General features: G+C 41.3%; 1 protein-coding gene across 2 annotated transcripts in view; it reads left to right on the forward strand.

The window, feature by feature from the left end:
* The window catches only part of KCNMB2 (potassium calcium-activated channel subfamily M regulatory beta subunit 2), a 267,653-nt gene that overhangs the window by 176,110 nt on the left and 72,980 nt on the right, over positions 1–18,563 (forward strand). For both annotated transcript variants that reach the window (XM_053573227.1, XM_053573229.1), the window contains exon 2: positions 8,099–8,224. In XM_053573227.1, the coding sequence (XP_053429202.1) occupies positions 8,142–8,224 (83 nt within the window). In that variant the 5' untranslated portion in view covers positions 8,099–8,141. The remainder of the gene's footprint in view (positions 1–8,098; positions 8,225–18,563) is intronic.

Here is an 18,563-nt window from a genome sequence, read left to right on the forward strand (position 1 = left end):
TTATTTCTGAGTAATGTCTTGGCTATTTGAGGTTTTTTCTGATTCCATATAAAATGAAGTGTTGTTTTTTCAAGATCTTTAAAGTATGACAGTGGAGCTTTAATAGGGATTGCCTTAAAATTCTATATTGCTTTGGTAGTATGGACATTTTAATGATGTTGATTCTTCCCAACCATGAGCATGGTATGAGTTTCCATTTGTTAACATTTTCAGCTATTTCTTTTCTTAGAATTTCATAGTTCTCTTTATAGAGATCTTTCACATCTTTGTTAGATAAACTCCCAAATATTTCATCTTCTTTGGCACTACTGTGAATGGCATAGAGTCCTTAACTGTTTTTTCAACTTGACTATTGTTGGTATATATAAAGGCTACTGATTTATGAATGTTGATTTTGTAACCTGAAATGCTGCTGTATTCCTTGATTACTTCTAAGAGTTTTTGAGAAGAATCCCTAGTGTTTTCCAGATATACAATAATATCATCTGTGAAAAGTTTGATCTCTTCTGACCCTATATGGATACCCTTGATCGCCTTTTCTTCCCTTATTGCAGTGGCTAAAATTTCCATTACAATGTTCAAGAGCAATGGAGACAATGGGCAGCCTTGTCTGGTTCCTGATCTAAGTGGAAATGATTTCAATTTAACTCCATTCAATATGATATTGGCTGTCGGTTTCCTGTAGATGGTCTCTATCAGTTTAAGAAATGTCCCTTCTATACCAATTTTCTTAAGTGTTCTGATCATGAAGTGATGCTGGATATTATCAAAAGCTTTTTCTGCATCAATTGAGAGAATCATATAGTCTTTGTTTTTTAATTTGTTTATGTGCTGAATTGTACTTATAGATTTACGTATAACCAGCCTTGAGACCCTGGGATAAAACTGACTTGGTCATGATGTACAATTTGTTTAATGTGTTGCTGGACTCTGTTTGTTAGGATCTTGTTGAATATTTTTGCATCTATATTCATTAGTGATATTGGTCTATAATTTTCTTTTCTTGTTGGGTCTTCCCATGTTTTTTACAAATGGGATCTTCAATTGCATCTGCCACATCTTTCCTTGAGGGGGTTGATCTATTCTGGTTATTCATGTTGCCAGAGATTTTCCGCTGATTCCGTCCCATGATTGTTTTACTCCCTTTGATTTTTCCCTTGGAGCTTTGTCAAGGACCCGTACAGTGCTGTGGCCTGAGAAACTGGGGCCCTGTTTTGGTGTGGTGGGGCTAAGTGGTTCTGTCTTGTTTTCAGCTGGTTTCTGTTCAACCCTAGTGAAACAGTTACTCTGGGTTGAAGTCTCAGCTGTGGAGAAATACCAGCAATTAAGTCACCCCACCCACCACAGGCAACAATTGGAAAAGGAAAATCAAACCTTCCAACAATCACACACTCAGGGCACCACCTGAATAGTCCTCAGGTGATTGGCTGAGTTCAAAAGGTCCAAATCAATTGTCTCAGTCAGCATCTGTCTTGGGTGGTAGAGTTTAAGAGGTCTCTGAGAACTGGATCATAGGGGTCTGGTGACTACTCTGATATGGCTTGCTCCAGTGCTGTGTGGAGTCAGGAGGAGCCACCCAGCAAATAGATCAGTCTGGGAAGGTTGATGCCTCCTTCCCCACCTTGCACCTCTGTCACACCCAGTCACTGATAGCCCTGCAGTTGGCTGACCCAGTTTCCTGTAGTGAACAGATACTCCAGGGGTTTGCACTTGCCTGAATCACAAGGAAATTTGCCAGGCCTCTGCCCTCTGCCTCTATCTAGCAGGAGGAGGTGAGGCGCTTGGTGAAGGTTGGGGGTGTTCACTCAGTTGAAGCCCCACCCCTGATTGATGTTACTGACAGAACTGAACAGAACTGCTAAATTCCCCTGCAGAAGGGAAGCTGTTTTGAGTTCCAAAGCCCTGTCTTTGCTCCTGCAGGTTTGTATTAGGTTACCTGTCAGTTCTATCCTGCTGCCTTCCTTTGTCTATAGGCTGACAATCCCATGAGGGCCAGGTGCGTCTTAGGCTCAGTAAAGCGGTCCTCTGTGTCAGCCCTGCCCTGGGAGCTTCCCAGGTCTGTTAGTCGGTTCCGCCTCAGGCAAATCCTTTACTCATGGGTTCTTGCCAGCCTCCTCTGATTGCCCAGGGAGACAGGAGGTGTGGCTTCAGAATATCCAGGAGTGAGCCATATTGCTGCTAAAAGACGGGGAAGTGCTGCTCTGGTGAGGTTCCCTCTCAGCCGACTGTCCTCTCCTCGCTCCTGCGCCCCAGAGTCAGCACTGACCAGCTGCAGTTTAGGCACTGTCCACACCCCTTGAAAAATCACCCAAGAATCTGGACACCTGGGGAACAGGCCTCCAGACTTCAGAGTGAGAGTGGAGGGGAGTGCTGGGAGCTCAGATTTGCAGGTAGAGAATATATACAGTTTTACACAATTTCATGCCTGGCCATATTGCTGCTAAAAGACAGCTGCTGCTCCAAGCCTCAGGGAATTGCTGCTCTGGTGTGGTTCCCTCTCAGCTGACCATCCTCTCCTCGCTCCCATGCCCCAGAGTCAGCACTGATCAGCTGCAAGTCAGGCACCATCCACACCCCTTGAGAAATCACCCAAGAATTTGAACTCCTGGAGGACAGGCCTCCAGACCTCAGAGTGAGAGTGGAGGAGAGTACTGGGAGCTCAGAGTTGCAGGTAGAGAATATATGCAGTTTTATGCCTGGCCATATTGCTGCTAAAAGACAGCTGTCGCTCCATGCCTCAGGGAACTCCTGGTCTGGTGTGGTTCCCTCTCAGCCGACTGTCCTCTCCTCGCTCCCATGCCCTGGAGTCAGCACTGACCAGCTGCAGTTTAGGCACTGTCCACACCCCTCGAGAAATCACCCAAGAATCCGAACTTCTGGGGGACAGGCCTCCAGACCTCAGAGTGAGAGTGGAGGGGAGTGCTGAGAGCTCAGAGTTGCAGGTAGAGACTATATACAGTTTTATAGTTTTATGCCAGGCAGGAGAATGCCATGGCACCCTAGCAGGGGAGTCAGGTCCAGTCTTCAGAAGGTCTCTCCCATGGAGTACATTGGGAGGACCATTGAACTCTGCCCATTTGTTTGTGGGGCACTCCAAGCCATTCTCATGGGGGAGGGGACTCCCGTCCACTTGGTGATGGATTTTGTACCTTTTGTTTGTATCCTTGTGGTCGCAGCTCACCTCAACGGGGTTGATGTGCGTTCTTCAACCTTCTCTCTTGGTGCAGCTCAAATCCATCAGGTTACTTACTAAATTTTTGTCCTTTAACTCTCCTTCTGGACGGGAGCCTCTGTGGAAAGCTGGCTTCAGTCAGCCATCTTGTCTCCACCCACCTCCATGTCCACCTCCATGGTTTTAAGTGCTTCAAAGAATTTGTCTCCAAAGACAATTCCAGATTTTTTCTTTTTCTTTCTTTCTTTTTTTTCTTTTTATTGCAGAGCTGACTGACTGTTGAATTATCTAGTTCACAGTCCAAGTCTGGCCAAATTTCCAGCAAATTGTCATCCTGGTGGTGTATGCTGGGCAGACAGGACTTAACAGGACACGACCCTTTCCTTGCAGTCAGGAATGATCACTGAATGTAGTTTCTGGAGGTCAAGAAGCTAAATCTTTCCGGCCTCCAAATGCATTCCTTGGAAAACTGTGCTATTGAAACACAGTCAAGAGGAAGAAGATGACCTTAAGAGGGGGTCACAAATTCAAATGCTTACAGAGGCAGGCAGATAACGTAAAGGTGAGATGTACCCCAAGAGGGGCCTCCTCTAAGTAAGAGATGAAGGGAATACATAAAATTGCCTCCAAACCAGAGGGAAAGGAGATGCTATTAATAAACATGCTAGGTCAATGCACCCAAACCAGGCTATCCCAGACAAACCAGGACCATGCAGAATGACCCTGCCAAACAGGTCAGTACCTGCTCAGCTTTAATGTGGGGGACACCAAACTACTATTGACAAATCTGCCTATTTCTCAAGAGAATGCAGAAATGCAGGCTTTTATGTAAAAGTTCCCAATTTTAAATGTTGGCAACTGGTTCTTCTTCTTTTTCTTTTTTAATAATATGTATGCCACAAAAACTATGTGTAGGGGCAGCCTGTTTGTGATCTTTGTCTTTAAGGATAGTCTTCATCATTATTCACCATCATGACCATCAGCAGAGTTATCATTCTCTAAGGAGACATTCTCTGTACCATCTTCTGCTGCCAGGAGAGCAGCTGTGAAGAGAACGTGAGTGACCACACACACGAAGCACCTGCCATCTGCCGCACACTGTGTTCTCACATGTATTATTTCATTTAAACTACCCACCACCATGGAATGTGGATTCTCCTCCACTTTAAAGGAGAAAAATTAGACAACATCACAAAATGATTTAACCTCCTGAACAACAAACCTGGGATACAAAATCATCAATTCTTCACAAGTTTCATGTTTATAACTTGAAAGGGAAAGAACCAGAAGGCAAAGAGAAGGGCAAAGCATGAAAACCCAAAAGGAAGGAGTGAGAGAGAAATACTTTCTATTTAGGGCTCAACATTCTATTGAATTAATGAGCAAATGTGTTTGTGAATTTGTGGTTGAGGTTTTGGTGTTCTGTGTGTGTTCTGGAGTCACACACACCTACATCTAAACAGCACTTGCCACAAGCTAGAATGTGAATTTTTGTTAGATATTCCACCTTGCTCACTTCATTCCTTCAGCTATAAAATGGATATAACATCTACTTCCAGGGTTGTTTGAAAAACTAATTGGAAAATACCTATGAAGCCCCCAGCACACCGAGTGACACACAGTAGAAACAATGAGAGCTTATTTCCACCCACTGCTCTTGGAAGGAAGGGGAGACATCGCTTGTTTTTATTTTATTAGTTTTCTACTAGGACCTCCTATTTCCATTAAAATCTATTCTTATCCTCTTCTTCTTTCTTTACTTTCCTTCCTTAACCTGCCTTGCCCCTAACCATCTTCTTCCCTGCCTTTTCCCTGTAGTCCTTTGACTCAAGGCTGAGGGTGAGAGGGAAGGATGTTGATATTTTCTGAGCTTCCCATGGCTTATTTCAGAGGGAATCCAAACCCTTCCTCCAGCTACAAGATCCCAAATTCTTCAAAGGTCAGACTTATCCTACTTACTTTGCCAGATCTCTAGTCTTATTTAGGGTCTGGCCAACAGCAAGATTGTCAAGTGAATGAACCTGCCTTACAACTATTTATATTCTTCTCTTTTAAATCCCATCTCTGAATCTAACCACAGGATTAGAGTTTTCCAGTAATTGTAGACAAGCCGTACCTTCTTGGGTAATTAATAACTCTATCCAGCCAAGATTATTACAGGGAAGAATAAGGTTAAGTTTTAACAAATTCATCTTCATTAATTATTGCACATGCACTGATTTATGAATATAATGGGCAGGTAAAGAGAGTCAAACCGACTGTTAATATCTATAATAAAAATACATCTGACTAAGGAACGATAGCAGTGAAAGTCATAGAACACAGTATAAAGGCAATTTCGCTATCAGTGTGTATTTCATGAAGCACAACCATTAAAACCACTCTGCGGTTAATGGTTAGGGAAATCAGGCACCTTCATTTAGAAAGGCTCAAATGCTGTTCAAATGCTGTTCTCATCCATAAAACCTCTAATGGAGTAGCACACTCTTCCTACCAGGGAAGGATCTTTATCCAACATATTCCCCACTCACCCAGCTGTTGGTCCTACTAAAACCCTCTGATCTGATGAGGCTCAGTCCACACTTGGGTGGCAATGACTGTAGCAAAGCAAATGACTCTAATTACATTGGAAGTGCCTCCAATTTTATTCCCATTTGGCCCCTGACACATCATTATACAATCCATGCAAATAATAATAATTTTTTGGTCAAGGTGAAAACTAAAGCAAAATTTTAAGTGTCCTTTGTTTAGATTTTCTGAGATTGAAACAAAGATGTCGACAAAGCCTTTTTAAGGCAGCTCTGTCACTGGGATAATTAATATCTCACTTGAAAGCCAAGTCTCATCTCTCTCTTCCTCTCTTCCCTGCACAGTGACAAGGCAGTCATTGCACAGCCTTTGTCAGCTGAGCAAACAAGAGTAGAATGTGGACTGTCAAAACAACTTCCCAAGTGATAAGGCGAACACACAGACCTGCAGCCCTGAGCATATGGCTGGGGGTGGGAATTCCCTGAGACGCCTTGGAGTTGATAGCCTCACACCCCTTGGAATACCGTTTCAATATGGCCATGGGACACCATTTCCCATCGCTGTGCTGTGGCAGGCACTGGCCAGTTAATATCCAACCCCCTGGACTAACAGAGGGATCCCAGGAGAAAGTCACCAGGGCCTTGTCCAGGCTTGTCCCAGAGGCCTGTATGGAGTTTGGTACAGAACAAATGGCATGAATTTTGGATTCTGGGGCTGTTATAGGAAACGTTATCTTGAAGAAATACCAAAACTAAGCCTGATGCCTGATGAGCAAAATGAATGGGATTCCTAGAAGGGAATGTAAAGTGAAGAAAACACTTAAGGCATGACCACTGCACCCTCCATGGCGGTGTAGCAGAGTGCGCAGAAAGGGAGCTGCAGTGTTCTTGCTCATCACACATCTCTCCCCAAAGTCTCTGTCTCCTACAATGAGCCTGTTTCTGAATATGTTAGAATAAATCTGCTCTAGAAATTGTAGATATAAATTTATATTTCTAGCTTTCATCGAGGCCAAAACAAAAACAAAACAAACACAACCAAACGGCCACATCCCATAGTAGATTAGACCCAGACCCACGTCCACCCCACGTTCCCAAGCCCCTCCTCCTTAACACTATCTTCCAAGGTTACAGAGGCTCAGAGGCTCTCAAAGCAGCTGAACTTTCCCATCTTCTAAATTTTCCCTGTGACAAAGCAAACATAGACTCTCAAGTTCTACTACAAGTGACACGAATCCCCAGGCTCCTGCTGTGTTGACAAAATTCTGCAGGCACAAATGGACTTGGTGGGAAAGAGCCATGGTTACTGTAACTCTCTAATAGTGACATTTTCCAATCTCTGCACTGTGTTGATCACAACGTTCCTCTGACAGGAGAGAGTCTGATAGCAAACTGCTTCACCCGCCACAGGGGGGAAACACAAACACAACACCTGCGTGGGGACACAGCCTGAAAGGTTGACTTTTCATTTACTTTCATCTCTGGAGCTCATGGCGCTATAAGCTCCAGCATTAAATGTTAAGTATTTGATGCAAGAGGATCAAGGGAAATCTGAGAAGTGTTTGGCTTCATCGACCGCTGGCCTCGCTATGAATTTTCAGCAAGAAAAAGAGAGGCATCACTTGAAGAAAATGTAACATTGGTCAGAATAGAAAGCATCTATTTCTGGAGACTTGTGAAATATCATTAACAAATTTTAGTTTCAAGTGTATAGGCGTGCAACCCTCACAGGGGTTAATCTTCACTAGAGTATGGTTTGCTATCAATAATAGAAGGTAAATCTTATTTTAACGACTAGCAGAGATGGAAAAGGACTGTGAGCTCTTTGAAATTATCATGGTTAAGATGAAGTACACTTAATACTCCTGTATTATCACAGGGTCTTTCACATTAAATGAAGATATAATGGGCCTTTTATTATTCAGCATTCAGCCTGATAAATTGTTGATGTGATAAATATAGATTAACAACCTGAAATGACCTTTTGTTCTCTTGTTCCTTCAACTAGTAGGAATTTGAACCATTCATTTTTTGACTATAATACAATTTCTCCTGTTGTACTGAGAAAGGTCCTTTTTTGTAACTATGTAGACTGCTATGTGAGGAATTCATCTTTGTAAGAAAGAGAATAGTTACATCAGTCATTAGAAGAAAGTAATACTTTTCATTTATTTAATTCTTCAAAGTTCTTCACTCATTCCCTGGATGAGTTATTTCAGGAGCCCTTACTATGTCCTATAGTCCATGTCAGATGGATAGTGGTGACCAAAGCAAGACAATCCCTCTTTCTATGGAACAAAAATCTTTGCCAAACCTTGTTTCTTCAAGACAAAGTGGGTGTTGATACTCAGTGGCTCAGCCCTATTGATGCTTCTTTTGTGTTGTATGCTTGGAACAGAGGCTCACTGGCGCCCTCTCCTGCAAGGACAAATGAGAAACCCATGAGATTCCAAGAACAGGGATTGGCATGGCCAGGCTTCCTGGGAGACCTAAGTGAAGCCAGGGCTGCCATGCCTTTGCTCAGGTAATTCTGCTCTTCCTTCCACAGTTTTCAGCCATCTGTGTCCACCGGCTCAGCTCTTGTCTGGCTGAACACATTAATAACAGAGAAGCAGTAGAAGGTAGCAATGAACAAGCCAACTCTGGAACCGAAAAGCCCAGTTCAAATGCCAGCTCCACCACCTGCTAGCTGCTTGACTGTGAAAATATTAATTCACCTCTCCATGCCTCAGTTTTCTCATCCATAAGGTGGAGATATTAAAGAAAGTATTTCATGAAGTTGTTAAAGGCTTCACAGACATAAATCATATAAACAGTAGGGTGCATCTCAGGTAATGAAAGTCATGACAACAGACAGTGATACAGGATTTAGCAAAATTCCAACCACAATTCTAAGAATTTTTCACATATTAATTAATATAACCCCCCACCCCTATGATGTATATACAGATGTCTTCATTTTATTCTCAAGAACCCAGAATCTTAGAGAAGTTAAGTAAATTGCCAAAGATTGCATAGCTAGTAAGAATTCACATCTAGTTCACTCTAAAAGCTATGGTCTTAATGACAGTGCTAACACAGTACCTGATTGAGGCTTTGAATCTATAAATCAGATCTTTCTTCACCTCAGTTGCTTGATTGCAATGCTCCCAACTTGCCCTCACCATGTCCTTCATTGGCCCTGATTCTACCTCATGACTTCACTCTATTGGTCCTAGATCAAATCCCTGTTTATCTCTTCATCATTGATCCTCCCAGAATTTGATGGCACACCTTATGGCAGGTTTCCTGAGCCAGTTTTCTGTCACTATAGGCAAGGAGGTTATGTGGTTCAAAACAGTACTAGATAGAAGGCACTGTGGACAAGGCAGACGATATAGTTGATCTTTCTATTGTACCCATTCTACAGATTCATCAACCAACTTTTAAAAAGTCCTATAACTAACCAAAGCTCTTTCTATTAACTGTTGCCAAAGGTGGGACACCATCTGGGACTTTGGACTCCAAAACAAGTGAACTTCCCATATTTCCTCTTAGGTATTTCTATTTAACAGCCACAGTCTGCCTAGCTCAGAGCCCTCACTTCATTCAAAGACACTATAGGCAAAATTATATACAATGATAGCAAGTAAAGAGAAAAGAATTAAGGAATATTTCATATCCTAGGGCTTAGTCTAAATACAAGAAATTCTCTCTAATAAACATTTTTTCCTCTTCCCTCTTGATTCCTGTATCAGGATTTTCCCCTTATGTGCTAGGGAGAAATTTTTCACACCCCTGACAACTCAGAGATCTCACCAGCTCAAACATTGCCAGATGCCATTGGAGTGAGTTGATGGGAGCAGGGTAACTAAGACTCACAGAATAATCTTCAAACATTGAGAGTTTAGAAGAAAAATTGATGGCTTATGAGTGGGAGTAGAGAATTGGGCAGCGTAGGACACAATCCTTTCCCCACTCCTCAGTAGGGAGTGTGTGTGTACTAATTAATTCTCCATAAAGAGATTGGGCTTTAGTATGTACCTTTTCTCCAGGGTCTTCAGGAAATTTTCTGAGCTTATGCTTGTCATAGTTTTGGATTAACATTCGGAAACAGAACCTAGCTATTGAAAACTGAGAACACTGAAGTAAGCTTGCAACCCAAGCTATTTCTTAGCTGTCCTCAGGCCTTGTGTCTTGGTGACACTGTGTCCATTATGTTGAAATATTGACTGGAGACGTGTCCTCTGCTAGGAGAGGCAAGACAAGTGCTTATACTTGAGAAACTCAAATTTATCTATTGCTGACAGGTAATTATGTCTGCAACAAAGCAAGAAGATCTCAGTTTAACAAACAAATGGCTCCTGGTGATCTCAAGGGGACCACAAAGAATTTTACCAATGACATTCCTAGTGGCTGAACCCGCTGATCCAATGACCTGGAGGCACCCTGGTTTGATAGAAACAGTGAGGCCAGAGAGTTCGAGTTCAAATCCTTCCTCTGTCATCTTCTCGTTTCTCTTTCTGGGATTTAATTTCTTCATCTTTAACAATGGAGATATTAATATCTATCATACAGTTGTCATAAAAAAATGTATATATTAGAACAGCTTCAGAGAAAGGGAAAATAAATACAGGTTTTGTCTTTCCTTCTTTTTCTCAGGACATTTTGTGAGACAAATTTCCACTACAACAGGACAGTTTGGCATCCATGATAGTCATATCTGGTCTCGAATGATAACACCTTACACAGGGCTCTAAGCCCTTGGTGACCTAGGAGACATTAACCAGTAATGATTCTAGTCCACCTCATTCAAAAGTTGGTTACGACTTGCCTTTAAACCTTCCGACTTTTTAAATAAAGTCTGTGAGGATGTTTCTGGACACCTATCTGCTAGTTGGGAGAGAAAATTGTATGTAGATACTGTTCCATGCCATCTGTCCATTTTGTACCCAGCCACCTCTCACTCCTCAGAAGAGTTCTGTGGAGGGAGGGGGAGCTAAAGTCTTTGAAGATCCCATCCTGGCACTCACCAAGAATTTTCATAATTTGCATCTAGGAAATGCTTAAAGCAATACACTTGGATAATTAACTAACTTGGCATTGCTTAAAGTTCTGAGTGCAGAGAATTAATTAAAGTGGCATTTCAAGTGTTAGCAAGGGGTAAATTGGGGTGATACTGTGACAGATGAATTGAACAGATTGGAAGATAGATGTGTCAGGACAGAGGTGCCTGAGAAATATTTCTAACCTCTGGGAAATTTACCACTTCAGCATTTTCTTCTGCCTTAATTTGACGATGGCACCCAGATTAACTAGTAAGACTTCAGACAGGCGCTCTTTCCACAGGCATGAACATGAAAATCACAGCCTTTACATATGACAAGTGTCTTTGAGACACTAAATTTTAGGGAGAGATATAGTTACTAGCCACTTTTAGAGGTCAGAGATGGAAAGTCTTTACTCCTTGCTGAGGAAATCACTTGAAAAAGGAATCAAATAGGAATTAAAATCATCCACTCACTTTGCCAGTAAGATCCCATGGTCTCATTAGTCAATGACTTTGACCAAATAAAAAAATAATGATTTGGAAAATAGGGCATGGAGACTTAGGGGTCCTAGGAAGGAAAGTAAAATAGAATTGTGACAGTGTTTGTAACGTGCTCATGGTATAATTTCAATGTGAGGCCCCATCTACAAAAAACCCACCGCTCAGTCAATTCTTCTCCATGGATGAGGGTGATAGAATAGCCAGTCAGCTCTTCCACTCTGAAAGGGAGATCAGCAGCACCTCACCCCAGGGCCGTGGACACAGGGAGGTTCCTAGCTGACTTTATCTGCTCGGCCCTCATCAAATCTGATCTGAACTGGAGGAGATACTGAAGGCTTACCTTGTCTTTCCACACACACTCCCCAAAATCATCCAGCTGGACTTTCATAGACACCCAGACCTTAGAGTCACATTTTCCAACAAGGAGTTTGATTGCACACTGCTTTAAAGACAGCCTCATTAGGTAATGGAAGATGGAACTTTTCACCCTGGCAGTCCTAAAGAGATGAATAGCAATTCTCCTGTGCTAATTTGTCATCAACTCTAGCAGTCAAATTGATTTCTTGCTCCATGAAATGCTCATGTTCTTTTAAATTCTACCTGCATATGCTGCAGCCCTTTCTTTTCAATAGACCCACCTGTTATTTGAGGGTGGAGTAGATTAATCTACTCTAAGGATAGGAAAAAAACTCCCAAGTGGGCCGTCTAGAAACCCTGGCTAGTTTTGCATGACTGATATAGACAACTCACAGAAATAAACAACTTGTGCTTTTTTTGCCTACCAGAATCAAGGAAGCCATTTACTTATTCCCTGTGTATTGAGTCCACAAATACTATTCACTGTGTGCTATCCTGCAGGCATGCTACTCTGCATGACTGAGGCTTTCTTCCATGTTCTAAGAAGACCAGGACAGATAAATAGAAAGAAATAGTTTAGAGACAAATGGACAATAATAATTTTTTAAAAAACTCTTCAAAATCAAGTGTTTACAATACACCATTAAATAGATTATTTACTTTAGACATGGTGGCAGGACATGAAAGTACAGTGGGGAAGAGGAGAAGAGAAATGTTCCTTTGGAAAGTGTGCTAGAATGAAACTGCAGTCAAACATTATTATCGGAAACCATCGATGCCTGAGGCTAGATGGCTCATGCCAAATTTCCTCAACATAAAATGACATGCCTACTTCAAGTACAGTGCATCCAATCAATGGCTACTTTTGAGTTTCTGCTATGCATCAGTCCTTCGTAGATGTTACTTTTCTTATCCCTCATCCCAATCAAAGGAATTAGAATTAATAGCTTTCTTTAGAAGGAATTAGAGTTAATAGCTTTCTTTTGGTCACATGCACAAGCATGTTAACTGGTAGAAGCAAATTTAAAGTTAACTAACACTTTAAATACAGAAGCTGACCTGTGTTGTAAATGGTCACTGCCTGCCAACAGCCTACAGTCTAAATAATGAGATGAGCCCTATGTATTTAAAGAGCTAAAACTATACGGCAACTCTACTCTGTGTTGTGTGGCTATCAAGATGAATAATTTTTTTTAAAGTTCAAGGAGCTTCCAATTTATTAGAGATATAAAACAAAATCAGTGTTAGAAAAAAACTATAAAGAGAGACTTGTTGGGAGTAGTAATAAATTCTAGCTCAAGGTAATCAGGAAAGGAAATTTGAGCTGTCCCTTGAAGAAGATGGAACAGGTGGAAAGGAATTTTTGGCAAGAAGGTAGGACTTGTGTCCTGGGGACAGGGAGGCACCTGACCCATTGTGGTGTCTGGTGTCATCACAGTACATGGGATTAATAAGGAAGTGTAAGGAGAGGTCATGTTCAAAGAGCATATTGGGGCCGAATTGTGCACTGAGTTTATCATGTATCTGGGAAGCAATTGGAAACCATTAACATGTTTTAACAAGGAATATTACCAGATGTGAATTTCATAAATGTAAATTACATAATGGAGAAAAGACTAGAGAAAATATAGATCATAGCCTGGGATTCCAGTTAGGAACCTATTCTAGGGGTGAAATCAGAAGTACTGAATCTAATGGTGGTCGGAGTAGAAGAGAGGGAGTTCTTTCAGAAACACTCAGTGGGCCACACACTGAAGGGAGCTAAAGATGATCACATTGTCTAACACAAGTACTGACAACGGTGTATTTGGGGGTAAAGATAAAGTCAGTGAAGAACCAGTTTGGGGTATAAAAGACCAACTTCACACATAGTCATTTGGAGAAGTAATCTCAGTGGACTGAGGCCAGCAATCAGAAGTTACACCAAGTTAGCTTGAATACCGTGGCCCCAAGGATGAGGATAAGAAAGAAGAGACTTCATTTTTGTACCTTTCCTACTGCTAAACTTGCATTTTATACTAAGTTTGGTCAGGTGCTTGCTCTCTAGATGTATGTTATTGAGCTCCAACATCAAAAGTAGAATACTGAGATTCCTTTTCCCCTAAAATGCGATAGAATATCAATTGCAATCACATAGTAATAGTTACATCTGCAGCAGCAATAGTAATGACTTAAACTTATAAACTGCTTTGCATTTCTTTTAAAGTTCTAACACTTGTCAGTCATCCATTTAACCAATCTTTCTGGACCTCACCTACCACAGGAGGTAACCATGGTGATGAGAAGCGTGGGCTGTGGACTCGGGCTGCCTCGGATAGAGTCTTAGCTCTGCCACACACTCACTGTGTGACCCGGGCCACTCAGGTCTCTCTTAGCTCCTCTGGGCAATTTTCTTATCTTGTCTATAAAATAGGAATAATAATAGTATGGAATGATGACTGAGTGAGTTAGTTCATGTAATGCATTCAGGCACCGTAAGTGTCCAGTATGCTGACATTACTCCCTATGGGGTGCTCTGGTGAGTGGCTTGGAGCTGGGCAAGGGGGTGTAAAGGGCAGAGCCTCCCTCATGAAGGAGTGGAGAAGTCAATGGGAAAGAATCAGATGGAATATAGAACATTTGTAATTTTTTTTACATTGACAACTGAAAATTATATGTATTGATTAATAAAACATGGTGTTTTGCTAAATCTTTTATAAGGATTATGGAAGGGCTAAATCAAGTGATTAACATATTTTCAAATATACAATACATTATTAGCTATAATTGTCATACTGTGTGATGAATCTCTTAAACTTATTCCTCTTGTCAGATGAAAATTTTCTATCCTTTGACCAACTTCTCTGCATTCTCCTTCCTTGCCCCTCACCACCATTCTACTCTCCACTTCTGTGAATTCAACTCTTTTCGATTTTGCATGCAAGTAAGGTTATATGGCGTCTGTCTGCCAGTGCCTGTCTAAACAAATGTCCTCCAGGCTCATGTACATTATCACAAATAACAGCATTTCCCCCTTGTAGAACTAAATGGTATTCCACCATGTACATGTACCACATTTTCCATATTTATCGATCCCCTGAGGGATGCTTGAGTTGGTTCCATTCTCTACAATTATGAATAATGTTGCAATGAACATGGGGGTGTGACACCTCTTCAACCTACTAATTTCATTTTAATTCATATTATTTTAGAGCAAATCCTCAAGACTTGATTATTTATTACTGTACTTGATCCTACTACTCCCCTTTTCCCACCACCAACAAAGTATTTACAATAGTAACTAGAATAAAGTGGCCACATCTCATAAATGTTAGCAAATGTAGTTTTTATGTACCCAAAGAGAGATGCTAATAAAATGCCAATAGAATTTCAAAAGAAAGATTACATTCTGTTTGTGGAATCAGAGTGTCCTTCAGATGACCACAGAGGTGGCAGCATTTATGCTGTATTCAGATGAGTAAGTGAGATTTGATGTCTTATGTTCCAACAACCACCAGGCAAGATAGGTAGAGGACATTCTCTAATCTGCAGTTTATAGACGGCACTCTACTGTAACAAAGCATGAAGGTGAAGGGACTTGCTCAAGGTCACACCACCACGCAGAGGCTTCAATGGGCAGAAACTGAGCGCTCCCAGCTTCCATGCCAGTCCCATCTGTTGAGGACTGCATAGATCCCGCAGCTTCAGGGACAGCCTGTTCAGCACACTTCATCCTCATTCTGGGCTGTGGGCTGTAAACAGACTGACTGAGTCCCTCTCCCTGAGCCTCCAAGTGCTGTGGTCCCTCTCCCTGAGCCTCCACTCTGTTTGGGGCATCTGTCTTGCAGCCATCACTGGCAATGAAATTAAAGCCCGGTGCAGAGCAGATGGACCATTTCTCCATCCTGGCAGGCACACATGAGGCTCCCCTACCGCAGCTCAGAGATGCTAACGCCAGCATCAGAGGAAAGGAAGCATGACCAACAGCTCTGAGAGTGCCCTGCCTTAGGCAGTAGTGTCAGCACTGCTTCCATCTGGGCAGCGGGGACAGGAGATGAGGGGGTACACCTGCAAAGCAGGGGCACCCAATAAATACTCCAGGAAAGAAATTGAGAATAAAATTGGGAAATTTTATTCAGAAAATAAAAAGGCTACAAAATAGCCATTATGAGAAAAATGATAGTGTGAAATTCCTTATGCTTATTTTACATTTTAGCATTATTTTTATTTGTAACTACATATTGAGGGTGGGAACCATCATCATCTCTTCAGGTTTGAGCCTCTAGAAGTTATAATCTGTTTGAATTTTTGTTTGAAGCCTATTTCAGAGTGGGAAAATGTATATACATATTCATATTATTACATTTTTGTTGAGATCATTTTAAGAACAAAACCATGTTTCACCCCTGTGGGATTGTAGGCACCCTTTTGTATCAAGCAGGTAAACCAAAATGTCATTGTTATTGCTATGATATTTTTTGTATTGCCAAAACTATTTCAAATATTAATTTGGGGGGTAGGCAATGAGATTACTTGGATAGAAAATTCTTGATTTTCTTTAGGTTACATGCAAGAAGCTATCTGAATTATTATTCTTTCACTTTTTAAAAAACTCTTACCTCACTTAGCAAATTTGATGTTGGAGTATGGCTGTATCAACTACAATACAACTTTCTTCTGAATTCTACTCCATACTGTTATCAAGGCCAGAGGAACTTGTCAAGTTACCATAATGTATTATATTTCAAATAATCCAAGGCAGAAAGAAATTATAATAGAGATAGAATGGGAAGCCTAATAGTAAAATGAAGCATTTCAATGTCTGTTGTCAAATAGGGTGGAGCAAGATGGTGGACTAGAGACATCTCCTTACTAACTACTCCCAGTGAGACAGAGGAAAAAGGACTCTAGCCACCTCTGGCTGGAAGAATCTACCAAGAAACATTAATCCAGGGGCACAGTGAAATAGTAGGAGACATCAGAAGCCAACAAGGAGGTCTAGAGCAGAGGAAGATCAGCACAGAAGGCAAGTGCGTGGGTACAGGCAGAGGCCAGGCAGCCAGCTCTCCCATGAAGACTAGAGACGGAAAAGAGCTGCCTACAGTTTTTTAATTTTGGACTGAGTTGCTCACTAGAGCAGTGAATAAACACTAACAGCATCCAGTGGCCAGGATTGAACACCAGACATGGTGGATCTCTCATTGGTTTGGCTACTACCCTGTTTCCTCGAAAATAAGACAGTGTCATATTTTAAGGTGTGCTCCCAAAGATGCGCTAGGTCTTATTTTCAGGGGACGTCTTATCTTTCCTGTAAGTAGGTCTTATTTTCGGAGGATGTCTTATTTTCAGGGAAACGGGGTATTAAGGCACTGCCATTGTGGGAAAGCCACAGGCATGGGAGGAACAGTCCACAGGGTTTTAGGGCATCACCGGCTCTGATGCACTTGCTGAACTCAGGCAATCATCCTGGGGTGAACTGAATGGCTCCCACCTCTGGGAGAGCCGCTTTGTTGTCAGGGGGCACTGTTTGATGTGCCTTCTAAGTCTAGCAAGCACTTTAGAACCCTAATCCATGAGGACTAAATGCTGAGAAAGCAAACAGGCCCTTATTGAGGGCAAGTAAGTCTGAAAGACAGGACCTAGTCTCCTCTGCAACAAGAGAGCAGCTTCCAACCCCTATCACATACAGTGAAAACAGCATGTATCATCCGTCTCCTAACACCACAGTGCCACCTGGTGTCCAGACAATATATTGCAACACACCTCTTTTTTAATATTTTTTGATTCCTTTTTTCAATTTTTTTTTCTTGGCTTTATTTTCTTCTTCTTCTTCTTTCTTGTTGTTGTTTTGGGGTATTTTTTTTTAATTTGGTTTTTGTAATTAATTCTAATTATTCTTACAATTTCCTCAATAGCAAAGGCTCCTCCATTTTTGTTAGTTTTTCAGCCCATTTTATTCTTCCTTTGTTTTTTATTTCTCTCCTTTTCTCTCTTTTCATAGAGATAGTCTACTTTTCTCCTTTTTCTCACATACATTTCTCACACAACAGTTAAGATATCCCTCTTTTCATTATTTTAAATAATTGCATTTTTTATTTTCTTTATCTATTTTTTCCTTTTTTTTTTCTTCTTTCCTTTGAAGGCTAGAGAGTCATGGCTTTGGTCTGGCTATGGCATCACTACATTAGTCTAGTTCAAGGAGGCCACCAGATCCTGGTCTATAGTGTCTTTATAGCTTTGGCCTTTGAAAAGAAGGCATTGGTAGGTCCCCACTGAAACAGAATGCTGATTTCTTTCTATGTTTGGTGGAGGTAGGATCTTGCTTTTGCCCAGGCTGGGAAGGAGCTCCTGACTTCAGGGACCCATCCAGTTTGGCCCCCCAAAAGTCCTAGAATTGTGGGTATGGTTAAAACACCCTGCAAAACACCACCATTTCTCCTGGCACTCTCTTTCTCTCTTTTTCTCTCTCCTTTTTATCGATTCTTTCCTTCCACCACCACTTCTTTTTTGTTTTTTGCTGTTTATCTTTTTTTCTTTCTCCCTTCTTACTGTTTATCTTTATCTTCCTTTTGAACTTATACTAAAAGGCCACTTCAACATCTAAGCTCTGAGGCAAAGAAATTTAAAGTGAAGGAGGTAGTGAGAAGAATAAAGTAGGGTGATGAAGTTAACAAGAAGAAAACACATGCAAGGAGGAACTAACAGAAAAGTTCTGGGACCATGAAAAACCAGAACAAAACAACAACCCCTCCCCACCAAGGGATAATACAGTAGCTACTACAAAATATTCCACCTACATAGAATTAATGAAAATTACAGAAAGGGGATTTAAAATGTGGATGGCAAAAACAATAAAGGGAATAGATGAGAAAGTGGAAAAACAGAACAAAAAAAGGACAAAAGATATGAAGAATATAGAAAGGATATGATGAAGCTAAGGACTTGAAGGAATCAATCTGGGAACTTAAAGCTGCAGTAGAATGTATCAATAACAAAT

Source organism: Nycticebus coucang, chromosome 20 (assembly GCF_027406575.1).
Source record: "Nycticebus coucang isolate mNycCou1 chromosome 20, mNycCou1.pri, whole genome shotgun sequence".
Lineage (NCBI taxonomy): Eukaryota > Metazoa > Chordata > Mammalia > Primates > Lorisidae > Nycticebus > Nycticebus coucang.